The sequence below is a fragment of the Lipotes vexillifer genome, unplaced genomic scaffold (assembly GCF_000442215.2).
Source record: "Lipotes vexillifer unplaced genomic scaffold, Lipotes_vexillifer_v1.1 scaffold207, whole genome shotgun sequence".
In the NCBI taxonomy this organism is placed as follows: domain Eukaryota; kingdom Metazoa; phylum Chordata; class Mammalia; order Artiodactyla; family Lipotidae; genus Lipotes; species Lipotes vexillifer.
Window position 1 is genome coordinate 1,087,552 of NW_006784469.1, and position 25,554 is coordinate 1,113,105.

General features: G+C 37.9%; 1 protein-coding gene across 1 annotated transcript in view; it reads left to right on the forward strand.

Moving 5' to 3' along the window:
- Positions 1 to 25,554, forward strand: part of DMD (dystrophin) — a 1,809,438-nt gene that overhangs the window by 1,010,545 nt on the left and 773,339 nt on the right. The window contains exon 47 of the mRNA XM_007456856.1: positions 23,685 to 23,786. Within this exon, the coding sequence (XP_007456918.1) occupies positions 23,685 to 23,786 (102 nt within the window). The remainder of the gene's footprint in view (positions 1 to 23,684; positions 23,787 to 25,554) is intronic.

Genomic DNA, 25,554 nt, shown 5'->3' on the forward strand with positions numbered 1-25,554 from the left:
AGCAGGAATAATAATTTACCACATAGGCCTTTTAAAGTTTGTTTTGCTGAAAGTTTTCATAAGGAACTTCAGTTTTGACTTTTAAAAGCCTCATGAGATTAAGAAGCCAAGCCAAGAAGTTGAAATCACATTTTATCTGCCATGCCTATAGATTTGGGTGAATTCTTCTATTCTTGAAGTCCTTAAAATATCCTAAGATTTCCTGGGCCTGCCAGGAACTGACCTTCCTTATTCACCTGTAAGGCTGGGCATCCTGTAAGCCAGGTACTAGGCCAGTTTTCCCAAGAGGGCTTTGTAAGTATTGTCTCCATAAAATTAACTGTGGTTTTCTAAAACTGTCCGGTCCTATCTGATTCTATGCACATCATTCTTAAATATGACATTCCAGTCAAAGCCTTGGTTATATAATCAGTTTTCTCAATTATGTCCTGTTACATAAAGGACAGATTCTTATTGAACCTATGCAAATAAATATATTGCCATGAAAATAAGAATACTTGATAAGAGTTTGAGTTCTGGAGGGATCAGACAGGGAGAAAAGATAAATGTTTCATTTCTCTCCACAGAAATGTAATCTACTAAATTACTATGAGTTATAGATAGGATAAGTAAAAAGAAAAAGGAGTTCTTAATGTTAAGAAAACGGAACATTAAAGCATCAACCATATTCCCAAAAAAACCCTAATCAAATCATCCTTCATCAGTTCATTCAGTTCTATGTAATTGACTCTTGTTTTACTTGATCTCGGGTTAGCAGTTTCCTAAAACCCATTAGCTTCTCCACTAGAGTTCCGGAAATCCTGAGTCAGTCCAGTGGTATGGTCACAAGTTATTTAAACAAAGCTCTCAGAAGCCTGTTCCCTGGAGTACCTGGTGTAGTCCTTTCCAAGAGTTTAGGAGATAGTCCCTTTTTCTTGAAGGTAAGCATTCTGGCCTGTAAATGACAAGCACTTTCAGGGAAGCCTCCGAATAAAACAACGGATGTCTGTAAATGACAGAAGGCTTCAAATAATCATGGTTAAAGATCTGATGAAAGTTCATTTGACAAGGAAATGTTATTTTTGTGGCACACACCATTTTAATGTAATAACTGAAGTTACTACTGATAACATGATACTGTCATTGTCTAATATTAGGCGGAGCAGCACCAGGTTATACCATGAACAGCAAGGGCATTAACACATTTCTAGGAACTTCGTATAAGTACTGTAATATTTATATTAATAACATTCGATCCATAACCTAGGGATACATTACATGCAGCTCAACATATCACATAAACCTAATTATTCTTAATCTGTTTTTAGAAGGTGAGAGAACAAATCCTTTGAGATTTTCAAGGCAGCTTGAGATCAAGATTTCATTTAGGATTTGACTTGTGGAAGGCAAAATATCAAAGGTTGTCAAATATGTGAAAAGGTTTGACTACTTGGTGAAATAGGATCATGGGTCACCAAAACGATGCTTGACTACCTATTTAACCAAAGTGACAATAAAAGATTTCAGAAATAAATACAGGAGGTGATATGATTGTACAAGACTTTGGCTCTTTCAAAAGTGCAATGCCTCCATTCTCTTAAATAATCAAGGACATGATAAAATCTACACAAAGCACAGGAAATTATTCTCATAAGGCACAGAATCATTGTTGCCTAGGTGGATTACTCAAAAGGTAAAGAAAAACCTTTTACAGTCTCTTATTAGGAACAGACCAATAATCCAAGAAAACTTTATCATTTTAATAAAGAGAAGATTAAATTCTAGTTTTGCGTTGGTATACTGTTGATACTAAAAATCATCTTTTAAAAGCTTTAAAGATATATCCATCCAATCATAGCCAGCTTTGACCACATAACATAAAATTCCTTTTCCACAAAACTACAACTTTCTGTGTCTGTTCAGATTTTGTCCTACATTTCTTCTCTTTTTCCTTCTGGAACAAGCAGTCATTTTACCTTAGGACAACATTACTCCCTTCTTGCTTAACAAAAACGCATGCTACATACCTGGCATACAGTGCATACAAAGTTGTTTATCTTGGACGTTGTTGTTTCTAGAGATTTTATTTATGTATACTGATGAATAGTTTTTAACCATTAGTAAATTTTATTTTACAGAGAAAACCAGGAAGCAAATAAATTTGAACTGTCACATACTAGCATTTTGTACCAGACTAGCAAATGGTATGAAAATAAAATGAGGTTACCTGCTCAATAGGAGGGCTAAAACTTCCCACCAGTAATTGTGGGAGGAGGCTTTTTAAGATTTTCTTTGGACTTAATATGTAATCTTGTGGGAGCTGTGGACTAAAATTTGGGTGGGGGCGAGTGACTGACGTTATGCCAAGGGGCTATCTGGGGTGTCTCCAGAGCCAATCTGAGTGCATAAAATATCTAGTTTGTCTCTAAGTAGACTTTTCAGCTTCAGGTGGTTACTTCTGGGGTTCCTACATCCCTTGAGAGCGGCCTGTGGGGGCGGGGAGCATAAAGCTTAAGTGACTAAAAGGAGTTGGGGAGATGGGAGTGGCGAGTGAAAAGCCTGACAGGGGTGGACAGAGGGATGGACAGTTAAAGGGAGCTGAAGGGAAGATTGAAGGTGGTAAAAGGAGAACAGAACAGTGGAGATGATGGGAAGGGAGAGGTCTTAGATGAGCCAGTTTAGGGAGATCCTAGGTTTCCCAAAGAGGCCAATTGAAAATTCCAGATTATCTTTGGTAAAATCACGCCAACCAGGAGAGAAGCGGACAGCTCCATAGTAGTAGTCTTCAGAGAAGGAGAATCAGAAGACTGAGAATTTCCCCTGGAGAAGGGAGGAACCGCAGTAATGGCAACAAAGAAAGAACACCCAAACGAGACCTCTACAGAGAAAGACTACTCTAAGTACCAAAGAACTGAAGCTCAACCGAATGAGATATCATTGAGAATTTTCCATGTTCTAAGCCAATGGTAGCTTTCACACAAATAAGCCTGGGACTCTAAGCCAGCCTCAAGAGTATACCCAGAATCCTAAGAATCACAATGTGTCCTTACCATGCTTCCAAAGATTATCATCTTTGGAAGCACTGGATTCTGAGTTGGACTGATCAGTGGATCCCCAGTCAATCAGTCAGGAGTGTGGATAGTTCACAACATCAGCTTTTCAGAGGTTAATGTCATCTAGTTCATTGTTTGGAGTGAGATAATTCAAGTTCAGGTAGTTACTCCCTTAGATAGACGTGTACTAGCTCATGTTAAATTGAGTAATATATCTGATTTAGTTTACTTTTATTTTTGAAGGACTAGTGTTGGGAAGGTGAGGAACAGGGAAGAGGACACTGACCTCTTAGCCTAATAATCCTCTAATCCTCTTTCTTAGGAAATAAAAAAGTTTCAGCGTCTTCTATTAGGTATGAAAATATTTCTATGGAATGTGTATTGAAAAACAGTGGGTGAGAGCTATTTGACAGAAAGACAATATTCTCATTCACTATGCAGCTAGACAGGTTCTTTGAAAATTTAAAACTCCTCTGAGCTTAGGTTGGTTCTGGGCAAGAGTATAATTCTGGCTCTGATAAAATCTTGAAGATTGTTGAGGTTTGTGGGTACCATATTTGAGTGAAATTAGGCATCAACTTTTCTCTTTGAACACTGGGCAATCAGAATTCTTCCTCTTACTTTCCACGCCCTCTACTCAACTCCAAAATCCATCGCTGAGTTGAAGTAGCATGGTAATGGGGAGAGAAACAAAAGACCCAAGTTCGAATCCCAGCTCGGACACTTATTGGCTTTATGACATTGTTTAACTCACTTACCCTTCTTAACCTGACTTTCCTGTTCGTTGCAAAATGAAAAACACGAGCCGATTTCCCTGGGACACTGTTGGATTAAGCTAACACTGAGGTGGGAACACATTTTCCTAAGGCAATAGAAAAAAGACAGTGAATGGGAACTCTCCTTTTGTAGCTGGAATTTTGACAAGAGCCCTTAAAGAGAAAAATCAGGCTTGCAAAATACCCCCTCTTTCAAAAGAAATCAGCAAGTTGCTACCAGAAAACCACTCCAAAAAAGACTGCAGATAGTCATGAGAGTTTCATCATTCACCAAACCGAATTGCCTATATACGGAGAAGAATATAAACTTGAAAAGAGTTTCTTGAATTGAGAATTTCTGGAATGGAGAATTCAAGTAAGACTAACAATTTATTGGCCAAGAAGAAGCAGGTGTGGCTTTTACTGTTCTCTTCCTTATGAGGGAGGGGAGGAGGTCAAACCTCCCTGCCAAGGCAAGGAGGAGGGCTCCAACCAGACCTCTTATTACAGTGGTATTCAGACTATTCTGCTTATAAACCTCTAAAAATAGTTTAGAAAACTGAGTATCTGCTAGGACGTTTTAAAGTTGACATCCATTTCCTCCCTTGGCATATTGTAAATATTGACACTTAAAAAGTGTTACATTACTCTTTTGAATGGATCCAGTGGAATCCAAATACCATAGCAATATGATATCTACCATCACCCACTTTAAAAAAAAAATACACAGGGGCTTCCCTGGTGGCGCAGTGGTTGAGAGTCCGCCTGCCGATGCAGGGGACACGGGTTCGTGCCACGGTCCGGGAAGATCCCACATGCCGCGGGGCAGCTGGGCCCGTGAGCCATGGCCGCTGAGCCTGCGCGTCCGGAGCCTGTGCTCCGCAACAGGAGAGGCCACAACAGTGAGAGGCCCGTGTACTGCAAAAAAAAAAACAACAAAACAAAACAAAAAAAACACAAAACAAGGTCATCATTAATAATTAGAAGTTTCCTATCAGTCCTCTTTCTTCTTTAAATCATATTTCCAGTCCACTTCCCCAATGAGTTGTATCCTAATGTAATACGTATTTATGCTATGAAGCCTTTTAGTAACCATTCTGTCATACTTCTATATGACAAATGCACCCATGTGGTTTTAAATTCAATTTTTAAAACAATATTCTGTGACTATAAGGTTCTCAGTATTTTTTTAAATCCTTTAGATTGAGTTATAGCTACAATCATTAATAATAAAGATACCTAGTAATAACCAAATTGCCTAAATATATGTAACTTTTGATAATTATTAAACATACCCAGTAGACTTTTGGAAATGAATCTATGAATGAGATGGCTGAGTAAGTGTACGATGGTACCTTGATTAAAGGAGGATTTCAGTCGTTAATATTTTGAATTCTGTTTCAATTTGGCGTAAATGTGTCTTAGGTAAAATACACTATTGAGATACATCAGTTTGTAAAGTTGGAGGATGATCATTAACTAAAAAGTAGGAATGATAATTGGAATGATGTACGTACCGCAAGAACAAACCCAGACAAATCCCTTGTAGAAGCTGAGAATCTGGAAACTGCTTCCACGAGCACCATCTATGCTCATATATCCCTAGGAAAGTCTCTGTATCCCTCCAGGGGCAACCCCAGTTTGAAGATTGCCCCTCTAGGAGAGGTTGACATTCTATGAGAAGGGGAGAAGGGCAACATAGACCCTGGCCGGACACTTGTTAAACTGTCAAAACACCACCAAGTTTATCTTTTTTTTTTTCTTCCACCAAGTTTATCTTACCACAGTCCATGGCCTTCTATAACTTCATCTACATTGTGAAAACAAATTTCTCAACTAGATTGAATCCTAAAACAGCCCTTTAGCCCATCAGTAGAAACCTCCCTCTATTTTGTCATCAATTCAACCGTCAATTTCCTTTGGCAATTGTTCAGTTAGTTACCAAACTCTAATTGCTTTATTTCCTACCCAGTTCATATTGCCCCATTTTGTCCAAAAATGGTCATTTGGAGATTTTATCAAATATATTGCTGAAGTGCACATGAACTTTGTTTTCCTATATCCCTGATCAGCCTCTCTAAGGAAAGAAAAGCATGAGACTAAGCTAATGAAATTTTCATTCAGCTAACTAACCATTTATTGATTAACTACAATATCCTCCTATGTTAAGGTGGCCCTCATTCTCAATTTGCTTAGAGATGAGTTGGTATATAAATATACCTCAGTGTACTAAATTCAAGCAATGCAGAAGCATTTACAATGCAGTGTGCTGAGTACACTTATAGGATGTTGTGATAGCCCAGAGGAATGATACCTAACCCAGTGGGGGTACTATTTAGAGCACAGCTACGAAGTGTGGTTCCCTAGACCAGCAGCAGCATCACATAGAAGCTCATTAGAAATGTAAATCCTTGGGCCTCTCCATACACCTCTTGAATCAAAATAGATGTGAGTGAAGATCAAGAAACTGTTTTAACAAGCCCTCCAAAAGATGCTTTCACTTGCTAAAGTTTGGGAAGCTCTGGTCCCAAGACAGCCTCCTGGAGGATGTACTGTCTGAACTGGACCTTTAAAAGATGAGTAGGAATTGATGAAGTGAGATGTGGGTGAGGGAAAGGAAAAGGGTTCCAGAGAGAAGAGGCAATAAGAACCAAGATATGAAGTGATTAATGGCATGAAGTCTGGGAAGAAAAATAAATACAACGATGTTGTAAGCCCAGTTTGGGTGAGGCTTGTATGCCACTAAGGAGCTTAGACATTATCTTCGAGAGATGTGGGAGCTATTAAAGAGAGGTGACTGGCAAACTCTCAAATTTGAGGAGTGTCAGACCAAAAAAGGATGAGCAGTCAGGAGATGATTGAGGTAGTTGAGGAGCAACATGGTCCTGGGTGAGGACTTTGGTAGTAGGAATGAAGAGGAGGAGATAATTTAAAGAACTGTATTTCAAATGATTGCTGGTGACCCATGGCTAAGTCATGAAATCAACGCAATAAATAAGGTAGTGTGTGGCACAATAGAATATAATCACATTATCGTATTGTATTTATTGCATGTGGTATGTATGGGTAAGTATTTTGTAAAACTGTTATTTTTGTTTACATATTTCATTTTTGTTTCTAATTTTGAGAGAATCTGCATGGTCCTTTTATACAAAATGACCTAGTACTCTGTCAGTAAGTTCATACTGGGTTATTTATTATAAGGTTGAAAATGAGTTCATCCTTCAAGACAAACTTTAAAAGAGTCAATCATTTTCTTTATTGAAAAAAATAATACTTTCTTGTGGTACAAAATTCAAATCCTCCCTTGACTCTCCATCTTTCATCCACTCAGTTTCTCTCCCCATAGGTGCCAAGGTTATCGGTTTCTTCAATAGCACTCCAAGGATAGGACATGAGTGTGTGTTTGTGTATATATTCTTTCCTTCTCCTGTCTTCTTTAAAAAAGAAAGACACACGCACAAAGAAAACCAAACAATTGGTAGGATACTATAAACACTGTTTCTGAATAGTGTTTTTTCCCACTTAATGATATATACTGACAATTATTTTCCATATTAGCACTTTAAGAATGTTCTCATTTTTGCAGTTGAATACTGTTGTATTCTAAGGATGTACCATAACTCATTTGACCAACGTTCCAATTAATGAACATTTAGTTGGTTTTCAAGTTTTGCTCCTGCAACAATATGACAGTGTATAATATAACTTTATGCTCATGTCATTTCTCACATTGCAAGTATCACCATAGGTTAAGTTCCTAGCAGTAAAATGACTAGGTCAAAATGGCATCTGTTATTTTAGTAAATATGGCCAAATTGCTCTTCATAGAGCACTCCCATCAGTAATATGAAGGAGTTTTTTCCCGGACACCTTTGCCAACTCATTGTCATCAACCTTTTTGATCTTTGCTAAGCAAGAAAAAAATGACATCTCATTGTCATTTTAATTTGCATTCTTTTGAGTGAGGATGAACTTTTTTCAGAATCACAAAATGTTTCAGTCATTTGTAATTTCCTTTTCTGTGCGCTGTTTGTTACATTCATTTCCAATTTTTCTCCCCTGTAGGTTATTGGTCTTTTGCTTATTAATACAAATACAGTTTACAACTTGAAGTTTAAAAAAAATGTTTTTCTAACAAGGATTTTAATGACTTTTACTTATGACAAATAGATTCTAGTCTGGAGGTTATAACCTGAAAGTATTAAAAACAAACCTTTGAATTGCATAGGAATGGGTCTTTGCCCTTTTTGGCAAACAATCCTGTACAGAATCTCAATGTGATGACAAATTATAGAGTAAGTACAGATTTAATTTTCTCAAAAAATTTGGAACCGGTGTGTAAATATTTGCCTTCTCTGTGTATCAGTCTAGCTATACATAATGGCTATGACAGGGTTTGTCTTTTTAAAGCACTTGTGTCAACTGGCTCCCATTCTTTCAAAATATTTCATTAACTGAAGAAGGCTTGTAGGTTCTTCCTGCGTTGCATTTTCTAACCAAATCTTAAATAACCAGTTAGAAGCTTAAAATTTTATTCCCACACCTTATTTTTCCTTTAGAAAATAAAAACTGCACTTTTCCAATCTTCCAGACCACCCATCGTGGTTTGCTGTTTGACTTGCCGATCTCATTAGTGTCCTGAGATGTAATTTATCTAGCTCAAGAGAGTCAATTCTGAGCAGCTGGGGACTTTCTAATCTCTTTACCCATCTTGGGCACCAGTTCCCTCTCGTAGCTGTTTGTTTTGTTCTTTGCAGTCAGAATATCATCCCTCTTTACATACAGAAACAAACCCAATAGGAACTAAAGGGTTCCCACTTCTACTTTCCATTCACTAATATTATACCATCTTCTCCAAAAGCAGACCTCTCCTTTCCTTGATCACTCTTTTGGTCAAATATAGCTTTAAAAGCCATTTAGTCACCCTCAACCATTTTTATACTTTGTTAAAATCATGCTTTTATTGCACTACAGTTTTAATTTTTTACTTACCAGTCTTCCATTCTCCGTTAAGAGCAAGTTTACATAATGATGCATTGGAGTAGGTTATGTGAGAACATTTGAAACAGTGTTAGCATTAGTTTTTTAATTTCCCTCAAAAGAAAGCTCTGCCCTGCACACGGATACCATCCCTTTCTCAGTATGTGTGAAGGAGAAATATGGGACCACTTCTAACAGTTTTCAAACAACTTCTGTTTAAGTGAATGAATGAACCACCTGGTTTACCAACTATATTGCCCAAGGGGTGGGTTTGATTGGCAGACAGAATGCAGGGTGGAAACAATGGATGTTAAATGAGGAAGGTTTTGAACTTGCAAGATACCACCTTTGGTGGCAGTGAGTGTTTGTAGAAAATAACAGGCTGGATTTTCAGATACTTTCAGAAATGCTGTGCACTTGCCTTTTGCAGTACTCAAAAAGTACCATTTTTCTGATCGTGGCTTAAAAAAAAATACAACCGCCTTTCTTGCTTCTCTGTCTCAAAAATGCTATATCGGACTTCCCTGGTGGCACAATGGTTAAGAATCCGCCTGCCGATGCAGGGGACACGGGTTCGAGCCCTGGTCCGGGAAGATCCCACATGCCACGGAGCAACTAAGCCCGTGCGCCACAACTATTGAGCCTATGCTCTAGATCCCACGAGCCACAACTACCGAGCCCATGTGCTGCAACTACAGAAGCCCATGTGCCTAGAGCCCGTGTTCTGCAACAAGAGAAGCCACTGCAATGAGAAGCCCACGCACCACAACGAAGAGTAGCCCCCGCTCACCGCCACTAGAGAAAGCCCACGCGCAGCAACGAAGACCCAATGTCTGCAACAAGAAGCCACTGCAATGAGAAGCCCACGCACCACAACGAAGAGTAGCCCCCGCTCACCGCCACTAGAGAAAGCCCACGCGCAGCAACGAAGACCCAATGCAGCCAAAAATAAATAAATAAATATTTTTTAAAAAAGCTATATCCATGAAGCTGTTTATTCATAAAGCTGTATCACTGAAAGATAAATTTTATATCCATAAGTATAGAAATGAATTAAAATTCTAGGCTTAACACTTACCCATTCCCAATTCTAGTATACACCATGTAGAGGCATGCTTCTCAAACTTTAATGTAGGCGGAATAACCTGAGAATCTTTGTCAGATGCAGTTCCTTGGTGATACTGATGCCACTGGTCTGGGAACTACACTTTGAGAAACATCGTGATGGATTCTTAAGTAGGCAAATAGTCATAAATATAATAAACATGCAGGAGGAGACGTATAGGTATGTCTTGGGGGTCAGATACTGACTCACACAGATGCAACTTCTTTATTTATTCCTCACTGACCTGCATAAGCTTCCCCCATGTTGGGTGGTGAGAAAAAAGGATCTCGCTCTGAAACAAATTTACCAGTCTCTTTATATGTGTTGGTATTACTTGGGTAACTCGCCAGTCTTTCAGATTCCTTTAACCTCCTGCTCCTAAGCTGGCATGTGGATCGACAGGTGAGAGAAAATTACATGGCATACGTGACCTACAGGCCTCAGTGCCGCTCTCTGTACTCTCCTTGACCCTCTGGTCTCTGTTCCAGTGCCCCTTGTGTGCCTGGTGAGTGTGTCTACCCTACTGACTTCATGGCTGGGAACTTGTATTTTCTTCAGGAAATGCCATGCTCTGCTTATTTAACTCTATTGGTTGCTAAAGGAATCCTTAAATCTGTGAGTTACCACAGAAGAATACTTAAAATTCTAAATACGTAATTATGACACCTCTAAAAGCAAGTATGACTATCGTTATGGGTAAGGATGACTGCCAAGAAGTTACAGCAACGTAAGGCCACTCGTTATACTTTTCTGAGGGGGGAGGGTGTGGACTTGGTGTTTACAGATAGAATATTGTATCAGGTGCTGTGAGGGAAGACAAAAGCGAGAGGAGCTATGGCCATAATCTTTGTGAGTTTATTTTAAAAGGGGAGGAAAAAGACAAATACACAGGAAAAATCGTTTAACACTAACGAGAACACTTTAAGAAATACTTATTTTAAGTAAAGCTATTTTACTGTTCATTTGCCATCTCATAAACTTATACCAATTTAAACTTCCACTCATATTTAAGAGTTTAAAAAACTACTGAAATGACTGATGCACATTAATTTAAAGATAAATACGTCTAATGAAATTCTATAGCCTTCTAAAAATAGTGCTTTAAGGAATGCCATGGCAGTATTTCCTCTTGAATACACAGTTCTGTATCCTGAGGTTTCACTCATTATATTAATTTCTGTGTCATTGAGAATAGGTGTAAATTATAAATCTAATTAACAAATACAATTCTAGGTTGTATATTAAAAGTACTCCTTTCATCTAAGAGACAAAATTAGCTGATGTTACTACATTCTTTAGTCAGTTATACATGACTTAGCAATCACCTTCGTATTCCAAATACTTCCAAATTACCACCTATCTTCTGTTCTCCTTTTCATGTATTTCTCTCATTCTTCCTGGCTATCCTTCAAGAAGTAGCATTAGTATAACCAGACGTATTCATTTGCGTGTTGGAAAAGAAATATGTGTATATATTATGTATGGAGTTACACATATTGTGGAGGATACCAAATACTTCAATATATATCTGACATACATATTTTGAAGAAGAAACACCTTAGTTGTAAATTAACTACTTAAATTATCACCCAGTGTAAATGCATTTCATTTGCTCTGTAATTTCAAAACAATATATATTAGAAACTGAGAGTTTGCATGCCCAACACTTCTGATGCCACAGCTTCCAATTTCTGAATACTTCATTGTCTCCTCTGGAAATAATGAATATTTAGCAATTACTCATCATAAGGCACAATGTGTATAGTCAATAAAAGCAGCCCTAATTATTTAACTTGGACTATTTTAATAATAGTTTTAATTTTAAGATTAAAAAACTCAAGATGCATTTATAATAATAACTGATTATGTAACATGCTAGTCATTCAAATGAAATTGATTTCCTTGAAATTAATAATTCTCTCAAGCGTTCAAAAGGCAAAATATGGAAGCACTCACAAGAAAGTATAGGATATAACTAAAATTCTACTTATTGACCCATGAAATTACAAAGCCATGTGTGCATACTTTTAATTTTCAGGACTCTCTGAGAGAACTTTTGTGGATAGCAGGTAGAGGAAATATGGATAGATAAGCATCTCTGTCTTTTACATTATTTGTAGTAGATGATAAGAAACATAAAATTAATAATTCATGGTAACATTGATTACAATATATCATCTAGTATTAGCATAGTAATAGGTATTAGTGATTTACATAATTGGAGAGATAACACAAATACAAAATTAGGCACGCATACATATACATTCCTATGCTTCACTCCAAAGTAGACGAATGTTATCTGAGCTTATATCATGCATATGACATTATAGCTGAAGTCAGATTTATTAGAGACAGCATTATTCTTTTATTGTCTTTAATATCTTCAATGAGTCAGTTATGAATAGGAACATTAAGTTTAACTTATGACTAAGTTAAATAGAATTTTGGACACCATATAAAGTAAGAACAATGATTTAAAGTGCCTTTAGGGTAGAGAAGTAATCTGTTAAAAAGTATTTCTGATTTGAATAGGAACAAAACAATAGGGTTATGAGATTCCATATGAGTAATCATTAGGTTGTTTCCAATTTTTCACTAACGTGAACAGTGCTGAAAGAACATTCTTCGTAGGTCTCCTCATAAACCATGTGACAATACCTAGAAGTAGAACTGCTGGCTCATCAGAATATTCATATCTTTATTATATATCGTAAATTGCTTTCCACAGCAACAGGAAATGGCACGAATGTATTACATTAATTTGCATATCGGTGGTTGAACAGTTTTTCATGTTTCTTGGCCATTCAGATTTTTCCATCCATGAGTTGGCTCTTCACATTCTTGGCCCAATTTTCTGTTAGATTGTTTGGTTTCTCTTACAGGTGATATGAGTTCTCTGTATATTCTGGATTCTAGCAGTTATATGAATCTAAAATACAGGTCCATAGTTCCTTACCCTAAAACCTTATCATTGACTTTACAGGAGACCAGTGAAATATGCTCACCTTGCTGGAATGGTAGAAATCATAGAAAGTTGCAAGACTATAAAAACTAAGTACGGCAGAGTAATTAAAGACCTAGGACCCAAGATGAAAGCTAACATGTTGTGTGAACCAAAGAAGGGGCTTTAGTCCATCATGTGTTATTTTCCTTCTTTTCGGAAACCTTCATGTTTGCTTTGTTTCCTATACATGTTTAAGGAAAAGCTGTTTAGAAGAGAAATCTCGGATGTTTTTGTTGCTGTTTTTTTTTAAATACAAGCTTAATTCAGCAACTCATTTGATTCTTTAAGTTTACAAGTTATTGAAGAATTTAGAAAGAGTTGTTTTATATAATGACTCTAATTTTGGTACAACACTTAACAGTAAAAGCAAAGCATCTTTAATTTTTTTTGAAGTGTATGTCAGTCATGAAGTCAGAATTGAACTGCTCTTTGCTTTCAATGGAAATTTTCCCAACTGCTGTTTTATATTTTAAAAAGAAACTTCTAGTGTTTAATAATACTTACTTTTTTAAGGACTATGTCCATTTACCATATGGATGATAATTTAGGGTTGTGCCATATCAGTTAGAAATAATGCAGATACCATTAGCCAAGGTGAAGGTACAAAGAAAGGAAAAGATGATGCAGAGACCTGGAAAAATTACTTTGTTATATATGTCTCTCTATTCTGAAGAATCCACTGTGTTCCTTAATCCCTTTGGGTTATTTAAAGCAATGTTTTTAGGAACAATTCAGCTGGAAGGGAAACATGCGATTATGGTTAGAGTTCATCAGAACCACATTCATATGTGGTTTAAGAGTCATAGTGTGCATAGTAGTGCATCTGAAAAAAAATACGTAAACATCTGGCGTTGCAAACAGTGCTCCATATAAGAAAAAGGAAAGAAAGGTGTTCATATGAAATCATACTATTTCATGTATACTGGAAATGTAGACCATGAGTAGTAGATAGACATTCTTTCATTTGTTCATTCACACATTCAATAATTCAGTGGTTCTCAATTAGTGGTGATTTATTCTCCAGGGGAATTCGTCAATGTCTGAAGATATTTTTGGTTGGCACATCCGGGGAAGGAGGAAGTGCCACTGGCATCTTGTGAATAGTGACCAAGGGGGCTGTAAAATATCCCACAATACACCGGGCAGCTGCCTGCAACCAATAATTACCCAGACCAAAACGTCAGTAGTGCTGAGGTTGAGAAACCCTGATTTAAACTAAAATTACACATTAATCAAAACTACTTTATTCTGGTTCTAAACCCTGTGGTTCATCAAATAAAGTCTTGTATATTCGTACTATACTTAATATAACCTATAGTATAGTAAATAAGTATGCAGGATATGCATCAGACAGACCAGCGTTCAAATCTCACATCCACCATTTGTTAGCTTGTGCCTTAAGCAAGTTTCTTAACCTCTCATGACTGTAGTTTTCTAATCTGAAAAATGATAATAATGTCTGCTGAAAGGCTCTGCAGTGGAGATTGAATGAGATTACTTAAAATGATTAATGTTAAGTGCATAGCAGAGTGTTTGTACTTGGTAAGTTCTCAATAAATGGTAGCAGTTAGTATTACCTTTGCATATACTAAATCATTTGATCCTGACCTACTATGAATATCCTGGTCACATACCATATTTCATTGTTTCTAAGACACCATTGATTAGAATATGCATCATTATTTTATCTGTCACTAAGAAAAAAGTGCTGCCAAGTAGACTGTGGCATACCATCATTTGTAAAATGTATCCCAATTCAGAGCAGTATATTTGTGGAATAAAATGTAGGTCTTAGAAATGATTCTTGTCAAGCCCGTCAGCGAGTCTTCTTACGTGCGACTGAACAAGGCTACCATTAACCACATGCAGCTTTAAATTCACTTAGAAGGCTACAGGAACAGAAGCACAGCTTCCCAGGAAGGCGGGATCGGGCATCTCTCTTCAGTGGGCTTAGAATACACAGCAGTTTGTACAACATTCACCGAGCCATCCAAGAGCTACTCTCTTTGCAGCACCTGCACACTCTCAGATGATAGTTCAAGTAAAAAGAAAGCAGACTCACACAGTGGTGCTGGGTCAACCCTGGCCTAGAAGCTTCATGGGTCCCAGGAGCTAATGTCTTATAACACAGAGTTTCCAAGATCCTTGAAAGGTACATGCTCAATTACAAGAGTTACTGCACTCAGGGGATCCCCAAAACTATCACTTTCCCCTACACATTTGTAGTTCAAATGTAGAACTCCTAAGCCAGGTATAATTTACCAGTCTTTTTTTTTTTTTTTTTTTTTCAGAAACAATGCTGCCTACTAACACATTTGACATTCCAATTTTATCAGGTTTCCAGGGAAAATACAGCTAGAAAGTTCTTTGAAGGTCAAAGTCTGATGCAGAGGGGAAAAAGTTGTTTTTAACCCTGTATCCACAATAATCTCTCTCACTTTCATCCATTTTATAATTAAAGATACTGAAATTAGAGAATTTAAGTAACTTGCCCCAGCTCAGGATTTAATAAGCCTAGAACTCACATGTTCTTATCCCTAGTCTGATTACTTCCAAGAACACTGTAATACATCAAAGCAGGAGTCAGCAAACTATAGTCCAAGGGCCAAATTCAGTCCACTCTGTCTTTTTGTAAATAGTTATTGAAGCACAGCCACGCTCATTTGTTTGCATATTGTCTGTGGTTGCTTTTACATGGTAGTGGCAGACTCCAGGTATGACAGGAACCGTATGACCCACAACGCCTAAAATATTTGTTGAGCCCTCTCTAAAGTGTAACTATAAATTGTTTGACTATGTCTGTGTGTCTATATAAGGATGTAAAAGGCAAAATGTCACTTGTGTTTTATCTTTAAAAATATAATTTTTCTGTGTACCTGAAGGTTTTTAGTGTCACAAATGCCAATCCTAACCATTTCTCTAGATCAGCCGTTGGCTGACTTTTTCTGCAAAGGGCCAAATAGCAAAGGTTTTAGAATATGTTTTAGGGTTTATGGGCCATATGGTCTTTATTGCAATTAGTCAGTTCATGCCAGCGTTGGAGTTTAGATAACCAGGCTGAAGAGCCCACACTCTTCACCACTAAGGACTTAGGAACATAGTAAAACCTGGAGAGCACCAGTTTCAATGAATGAGACTGCTTCAAGCAGTGTCCTGTGCTATTAAACCAGATCAGAGATTTAGTCCTCATTTAAGAACTGTATGTATAAAGATTTTTGGAGTAAGTACATTGGGTTTCAGCAAGCAAGTACTTCCCTCCAAGCAATGTAGATTTAACAAACCCTCTTGGGAGTCTGCTCATAATTACTGTCTATTCTCTGCATTCTTTCAGTCTAATCTTAACACAGCAGCCAGAATGATGTTAAAAAATAAGTCAGATCATATCACTCCTCTATGCTGCCTACTAACACATTTGACATTCCAATTTTATCAGGTTTCCAGGGAAAATACAGCTAGAAAGTTCTTTGAAGGTCAAAGTCTGATGCAGAGGGGAAAAAGTTGTTTTTAACCCTGTATCCACAATAATCTCTCTCACTTTCATCCATTTTATAATTAAAGATACTGAAATTAGAGAATTTAAGTAACTTGCCCCAGCTCAGGATTTAATAAGCCTAGAACTCACATGTTCTTATCCCTAGTCTGATTACTTCCAAGAACACTGTAATACATCAAAGCAGGAGTCAGCAAACTATAGTCCAAGGGCCAAATTCAGTCCACTCTGTCTTTTTGTAAATAGTTATTGAAGCACAGCCACGCTCATTTGTTTGCATATTGTCTGTGGTTGCTTTTACATGGTAGTGGCAGACTCCAGGTATGACAGGAACCGTATGACCCACAACGCCTAAAATATTTGTTGAGCCCTCTCTAAAGTGTAACTATAAATTGTTTGACTATGTCTGTGTGTCTATATAAGGATGTAAAAGGCAAAATGTCACTTGTGTTTTATCTTTAAAAATATAATTTTTCTGTGTACCTGAAGGTTTTTAGTGTCACAAATGCCAATCCTAACCATTTCTCTAGATCAGCCGTTGGCTGACTTTTTCTGCAAAGGGCCAAATAGCAAAGGTTTTAGAATATGTTTTAGGGTTTATGGGCCATATGGTCTTTATTGCAATTAGTCAGTTCATGCCAGCGTTGGAGTTTAGATAACCAGGCTGAAGAGCCCACACTCTTCACCACTAAGGACTTAGGAACATAGTAAAACCTGGAGAGCACCAGTTTCAATGAATGAGACTGCTTCAAGCAGTGTCCTGTGCTATTAAACCAGATCAGAGATTTAGTCCTCATTTAAGAACTGTATGTATAAAGATTTTTGGAGTAAGTACATTGGGTTTCAGCAAGCAAGTACTTCCCTCCAAGCAATGTAGATTTAACAAACCCTCTTGGGAGTCTGCTCATAATTACTGTCTATTCTCTGCATTCTTTCAGTCTAATCTTAACACAGCAGCCAGAATGATGTTAAAAAATAAGTCAGATCATATCACTCCTCTGCTGAAAACCCTCCTATGCCTTGTAATATCACTCAGAGTAACAGCCCAAGTCCTCACATAATTGCCCTGCAGGACCTACCCTCCCCGATCTCTCTGGCTTGCTTCCCTTGCTCGGTAGACTTCTCTTACCGTGGCTTCCTTATACTTGCATTAATCATGCCAGACACACCTGCCACAGGGCCTTTGCACTTGCTGTTGCCCTTGCATGGATTGTTCTTCCCTGAAATACTGCTTGATTCATTCCCTCAGTTCCTTCTAATGTTTTCTCAAATGTCACCTTCTCAGTGAGGCTTTTCTCCTGGAGGCACTTTCTCACATGTCCACCTCCCACGTTCCCTTAGCTCACACATACACCTCCTATCCCCACTTGATGCTTTGTTCTGTTTTGTTTTGTTTTCACTTTAGCACTTTTCATCCTTCAATGTGCCGTAATTTATATTTTATCGTCCATGGTTCCCATTAGAATGTAATCTTCACAAGAACAGAAAAATTTTGTCTGTTTTATTGACTGTTATATATCCAGTATCAAAATAGTATTTAGAACATAATAGGTGCTCTTATATTCAGTATATATTTACTGAATGAATTGATTAGTATGCTGGGGAGGGTTGGGTAAGATTTTGTTTGCCAAAGGCATTCTACCGCCAAAAGGGCTTTGAAACCCCATCTTTATGAATGGAGGGCTTCTACAAGTGGCTTCTGGATATCAGTCTCATTACCTGATGGTCACACCTATCTATGTCCACTCTTTGGTTGGCCTTGAATATTCCGAGTGTGTACCTTAATAGATTCTATCTTCTTGGCTTCAAAACACTTGCCACGTTAAAAATCAATATGGCATTATATTTTTTATATTTGGCCAGATTATTTTTGAAATCCATAAATCTCTAAATCAGAAGAAAACCTCCCTTTGGTGGGCTGCCCTTGATTAGCTCAGAATGGAAAGAGAGAGCCTGTCATTCTTTGTCAGTCAGCTTGGCACGTACTTGACAGGCTGCAGTTACAGTGAAGGAGAGTCGTGTTGCTGTGGTCTAGGAAGCCCAGCTGTAGATAAATAAAAGGATAGTCATTCAGCATGAGGGAAAAGAGAAAGAAACTCAGCTGCACAATGTTGTGTTTTTCCATCCATCAGCCTTCATTTGTCAGAGTCTGCCTGACAATCTAAGCCAGAGAAGTCAGGCTCTAACACAATATTGATTCCATTTCATTTTTCGTTTCTTGCCACCCTTTTTAGCGAACAGTTTGTATATGGAATGAGAGACAGTGCAGTCAATATATGTGACTAGAGCCCATTTATTTTAAAGGCTTACTTTGTTTTTTCTCCCCAGAAAGCCATGTATTTGTTTGCTTGTTTCACTATAACATTGTAATTGTCAGCTCTTGCTGCAGTAACAAGTGGCCCCCAAATCCCAGTGACTTGCAAGAACAAACATTGATCACTCATTCAGGTGTCTGCAGATCAGCGGCAGCTTTACTCTACACTATGGGTCAAGTTCAGATTTTCTCATCCTGGGCTGTGGATCTGCTCCAAATGTCTTTTCATTCCAGAACCCAGGCTGAAAGAGCAGCTTCTTTATGATACATTATTCTCCCATGGTAGAAGGCAGGAACTAGAGGTACTAGCAAATCCTGAATTGCCTTTAAAGACCTAGCTCAGAGCTGTCATGCAGTCATGTCTGCCCACAGTCCATTGACCTAAGTGAGGCATGTGGTAAAGCCCAAAGTCAACGGGGAAGAGGGTGTATTCACCCACCCTTTTTATGTTGTGATATATATTTTTTTATGTATATATACACAGATATATATATACATACATATTGATATATTCTAAGGTTAGCAATAAGTAAAATGATAGAAATATAAATAAATTTAAATAAAGGAAAACAAGGCAAAATGTAGCTCTCTTATATTATCCTTAGCACCAAATTTCTAGTTTAAAAAAAAAGTGTGCAATCAGTTTAATATTGAATTAGAAATACAGTAGTCAATGAACAAATTCTTAGAGAATGTAAGTGTACATTAATTTGCATATGAATTGCTACTTTCATCCTCAAAGGGGTTGTTCAGTCTTTTTTACCACTAACCGTTGCTTCGCTGCTCGTCAGACCAACACCACCAGCAATATTAGTAATGCTGTCTAATAAGATATAAGACTGAAGAAGGTGCTTAGAGAATTCCTCCATTTTGAAAACCTATCAAGGCTGGATTTTTCTAAAGTACACTGCAGTATTCTCCTAGTATTGATGAAGGGTTATTCCTATTACCTATTTAATAAAAGTTATATACTTAAAATTATGCATGAGATTTTAGTGAACTGTCAATACTATGTTGGAAAAAAAAAAGCTCTAGTTACATCATAAGGGTCTTAACTCCTGGTGCACAATCTTATATTGCAGGGGATATATTAAGAATAAGGCAGAGGGAAAAACTTAAATGGAAATGTTCTATTATTAGAAGTGAGATTTTTTTGGTTGAAATCCCATGAAGACTTCCTTGTCTGAGTGTTCTTTGAAGTTGAACACTTTCTACTTACAAAAAACTGGCCACTATAATTAGCTGTGTTTCCATTTTAGTGGTGACCTCCTTCACCTTATCTTAAATCATATAAAGACGTGAGGCCATTTGTGAGATAAAAGATTTACTCAAACCAATTCTCTGACCTGGATATCATCAGTTTGGCAATTGTAAACCCACAAAGAGACACCCTTGGAGCTTTTTAAAAGCTATGTAAGAATTTATTTTCCGGTGGGAAGAGGCAGGATTTTCTCTCATTTATACACTGGAAGGGTACTATAGAATGTATTGGAGTTAAAGAAGAGGAAAAAAATTAACATGATAGTAAGAGATGTGGCTGCCAGTTTTAGCATGTGCATACACACACACACACATACACGCTATACTCAACAAAGGAGGGATAAAGTGGAGGTTTAGTGATCCACACTTCCCGGTAATAATATCAACTCTGCCATTTGCAAGCTTACATGGCCTTGGACAATTGACTTAATCTCCCTCAGTTTTAGCATCTGCAAAATTAGATAATACCCTTTATTTTTTAATAAATTTATTTATTTTTGGCTGTGTTGGGTCTTCGTTGCTGTGCGCGGGCTTTCTCCAGTTGCGGCGAGCGGGGCCTACTCTTCGGTGCGGTGCGCAGGCTTCTCGTTGCAGTGGCTTCTCTTGTTGTGGAGCACGGGCTCTAGGCGCGCGGGCTTCAGTAGTTGTGGCACGTGTGCTCTAGAGCGCAGGCTCAGTAGTTGTGGCACACAGGCTTAGTTGCTCCATCCCAGACCAGGGATGGAACCCATGTCTCCTGCATTGGCAGGTGTATTCTTAACCACTGCGCCACCAGGGAAGTCCCAGATAATACCCTTTTTGTAGGAGTGTAAGTATGAGGAAAAAATGTATGAAACATACAGTGTTTTGACATATGGTAAAGTTTTAGCAACTCTGGTTTGTTAATATTATTATAGTGACATAATCACTATAGCAGTCACTATAGCAGTTTGTTGATATTTTCAGCACAGCTAATGATTTCAGCAGCTTTTTCTTAGCTTTGCATAGTCACGTGATTTGGCTGGGCTTTTTTGTTTGCTTGCTTTTCAATTTTTCCATGTCAAGTTTTAATTGCATGGAGGGATATCAAAATTTTTAAATTTGTCTCACACATACTTCCATTTTTTTCATGGTGATGATCAGCTTGTCATAGTGTATTTTTTCACACTAACTTAAGAAAACTATACTAAGGGACATTGTAAGGGAATTTAATTGTATTTACTACAGTTGACCCTTCAAGCAATAAAATTCGAGCCTCAATAAGTGACCTATTTTCAACTAATAAATTCACACTACAAGTAAATGTAGTGAGGTAAATTGTAGAAATTTATCTTCAAAATGTTCTTTCTAAAGTAGTTTATCAAAGGTGCCTATCATTAGATATCTAGTTCTCCAAAAAATTGCGAAGGGAAAGTACCCACAAAGACTTAAGAGCTGAACATGATTTCTCTCACCCATTGCTCTATTTCTGTTAGACCGGGTGTAAATCTTATCCAGGAACTTAAACTCTCCATTATTTCATTAAAGGGCGAAGAGATGGCAATAGTGTTGATGAAAGGGCATGCTACTAGGAAACATTTCTATAAACGGAAGTGATGTGACTTTACAGTGCTCATTCATCAGAGGGCTAAATCTAGGGCAAATTCAGTGGCCTGAAGAGGAAATATTTTACTTTCTGCAGGTGCAAAACATAGACGTTTCACATGGCATGCCACCTTTTCCACAGTGCATCTAATAAGCACCACCTTAGAACTTGGAGCTCTAAGTAATATTGGGGCTGCTCTCATGTCAGCCTTGCTGCTGTTTCTGTTCATTCTCCAGTGAAACTTTCATGAATTAAAATTTGTGTGTTTATTTCCTGAGGGACTTCTTGTCATATCAAATGCAGTCTTTTAATCTTGGTTATTTGCCAGTGCCTTCTCAATAGTGGCATCGATTCTTTGTGATCTTTGGAACTATTTATTTGCGATTGAAGACTAGGGGCAGGGAGAGAAAGGTGTTAGTGCTCGTCATTTACTGCATACCTGAAACTGGTAAAATTATAGACTATTTGTGCTCATTTTCTGAAGGTGTAGAATTTACACTGGGTGTACTTATAAATCATTTTTAAAGGAAGAAGGAATTACCCAACCCTCACAAAGTACACTCCGATTTTGAACTTGTTACAATTTTGCAATTTTTTTTAAAAAAAATCAGGTTTAGAACTTTTTATCATAAAGAGTAAATTGATAGTTACAATTCTAGGTTTGTTTCTCCCAGAATTATTGTCTCTAAAGGTGATGTGTGTGTGTGTGTGTGTGTGTGTGTGTGTGTGTGTGTGTTGCACACGTACCCATTTAACACATGGAGTTAGTCTTCATGTTATGGACCCTTTTAACGAAAGTGCCTACCTCCCATTGCTATTTATTATAAGAACTGAAGAAATAATCCTTCTCAAGAGCATGTGATGAGCACTCACAAGTTACAGGACATCCTACTGTGCCATATAAGATTACGGTAATTTGGGTTCAGAGGACACCCTGCTCAGAGGAGCTGAGAGAGGACAGGTACAAACACAGTAGATAAAGGAAACAGTGGCATGAAGACACATATACACAGCAGTGCTGGGAGGCTACGGGGTAGGAGAGGGAGGAAGAGGGCTATGTGTTAATCAGGAGTTGCCATCTGGGGAAGATTGCCAGGCCCTGACTGACACCTGTCATTGATTAATCGATACTCCATCCTAGTGTTTAACAAGTGTTACATCCAAAAAGTCTTCTGTAATACTTAACTTCACTTCCTTCAGCTTCAATTTGTGCACGTTTCCTTTGTCCGCTCTTCAGGAGAGCTAGACAGCACCCAGTAGCAAAGCACTTTATATTCATATATCTGAAGAGGATGTTTTTTTCTTGTGTTGTGTTTTGTTTCGTTTTTCGGTCATACGGTCATGCTTCAATCTTCTCCAGACTAAGGAAAAACAGATTTTTAAAGATAATTTAATCATTCCTCAAAAAGCCTATTTAATTTGACTGCTTAATAATTAATAAGCCTTGATACTGTGCTTTAAGTGTTTACTTTTTGGAAAGAAAGTTAATAATTTTGACAGTGATGTGGAAAGATTTATTTGGTTTGTATTTCAAAATAAAATTTGGGAACCAGAGTCCCGAGAAGAACCCTCTTAAAATAAGAGGTTTGTGGAGTAAAATGGACATTAGGATTACTGAGATTATTGAAGCTAACATTAGTATTTATCCATATTAATCATATTCATGGGTCATACTTCTCGTTATTGCATTCTACTTTTTGGAAAAATATAAAGTGTCTCTGTTTCTATATAATAGTATTATGACATAACTCAAGAAGATTTGGGTTAAATTTTTTAAACTTTGGTGTGTTTCACAAAGACCTCCATTTCTTCTTTTTTTTTTTTTTTGTGGTACGCGGGCCTCTCACTGTTGTGGCCTCTCCCGTTGCGGAGCACAGGCTCCGGATGCGCAGGCCCAGCAGCCACGGCTCACGGACCCAGCCGCTCCACGGCATGTGGGATCCTTCCGGGCCGGGGCACGAACCCGTGTCCCCTGCATCGGCAGGCGGACTCTCAACCAGTGCGCCACCAGGGAAGCCTCCATTTCTTTTCTCTGCACTGAAAACTGCTTTGTGCCCCTATGTACTGTGCAGAAATTGATCTGCAATACATGTGGAGTCTCCAAGGGTATATTTAAATTTAGTAATTTTATTGCTAACTGTGAAGTTAATCTGCACTGTATGTGCTCTTTTCCCCAGGAAACTGAAGTAGCAGTTCAAGCTAAACAGCCGGATGTGGAAGGGATTTTGTCTAAAGGGCAGCATTTGTACAAGGAAAAACCAGCCACACAGCCCGTGAAGGTAATGAGGCAACCTCTAGCAATATCCATTACCTCATAATGGGTTATGCTTCCCCTGTTGTACATTTGCCATTGACATGGTCTATTTATTATCGATGAAATAACTTGTAGAGAAATATTGGCCATCCTGCAATAGGAGAGGCAGAGCTATCTTTTTGATCAACATATCCTATTTATGTATTGTGATCTTAAGGCTATTAATGAGTCATTGCATTAAAGGACTCATTTCTGTCCTGGTGCGCTGCCATCAATACAAAAAGTACTCCCACCTTCAAGGTAGATTAAATTCTTTGAGGCTCTGTTGCTTTGCTTGCCAGCCTTGATGCTTTTCATATCATTTGGCTTAATTCAAATCAAGCTACTGCATCATACTGTCTGTCTCCAACAGCTGTAAAGAATCACAATATGGTCCATGACCTTTGTTTTCTCTGTTGCTCTTTCTTACGAAAGAGGGAAATCGGCATTCGGGCTTCAGTACTTGATTGGGTCAAGAATTTTTAGTGGAATGTCATGTAATTGCTTCTCTCTTCAATAAAAAGCTGGCCAGGGAGGAAGCTTTCTACTTCTTTCGTTTCCCCATGTTCATTTTGAAGTCTAGGACACATTTATTCACAGGGCTATTACATGAAGAGAGAAATGGAAAACCAGCTCAGGTTTCAAAAAATAGCTAATCAATGGCTTCCAATTGCTAATGAGAGTCCAGTGATAAACAGACGTTAGGTATAGGTCACCTTATTTTCTGTACCTGACCAAAATTATAATGGCTCCCATTATGATGAAGGTTCCCAAGAGCCTGTAATGGTGGCTGTTTATTGATCAGCCCTGGTTTCTCTAGCTACTGTTGCAGGCTGAAATTTAGTGGGCCTCACCCTCATGTTTAAAACTGCTCTAAAACAGTGCAGGTCAGTAACCTCATTATGCAGAAGTAGTTTGTCCTTGCAAATAACGCTACCATGACTTACACTGTGTCGCTTCATTTCTAGAAGCTTGTTTGTTTTCCTTACAGTTTACAAGGGGCTTTTTCTTAGGTAAATTTAAAGTTTCAGCCTAAACGCAATGTCCAAACACCAGGTGATGAAAGGCACAGATTTCCTCTGTAGATATCGATAGACATTTATACAGGAATACATTGTCCCCACTCCTAACATCCCCCCAAAATAATTTGCATCCAGTGTAGGCCTGGTATGATAATTTTCATAAAGTAGCAATGTGTACAGTATTTAGATTGGAAGCTAGAAAAGGTTCTGAAAGCAGCAAATTTCAGGGTTTCTTTTGATGCTCTAGAGAAAGCCAGTCCCCAAGCAGACACCTTTCTCGATTAACAGAGTGACTTTCATAGCAAGTAATGCGACAGACCAGTGGACCATTTTGTAGGTCTGTTCTGCCTATTCTTGTTTGATCCTCAAAGACTTTATGCAAGATTTGGCATAATTGTTACAGATTACAGACATGCATTTCAATTGGCTTTTGCTTTAGTGCCTTTATTAAAAAACAGAGGGAAAGCCTTAATTGAAAGTCAACGAGAAATTTTTTGTTTTCATTGTATGTAAACAGTCCAGGCAGTTGAAGCTAATTTATCATACCCTCAACTCCTGGGCCACTGTGAGTTCTAATTTCTGTTGTAGCATTAGTGACGTAAGAGGGGAATTACCTTTCTGAAGTGAAAGAGAGAGCAAGGAGGTGTTAACGTCCTTCACTTTCATATCCCTTGAAACGACTGTGTAGAGACAGCCCTCTTCTTTCTTTTCTCTTTCCCTCCTTCCCCATGT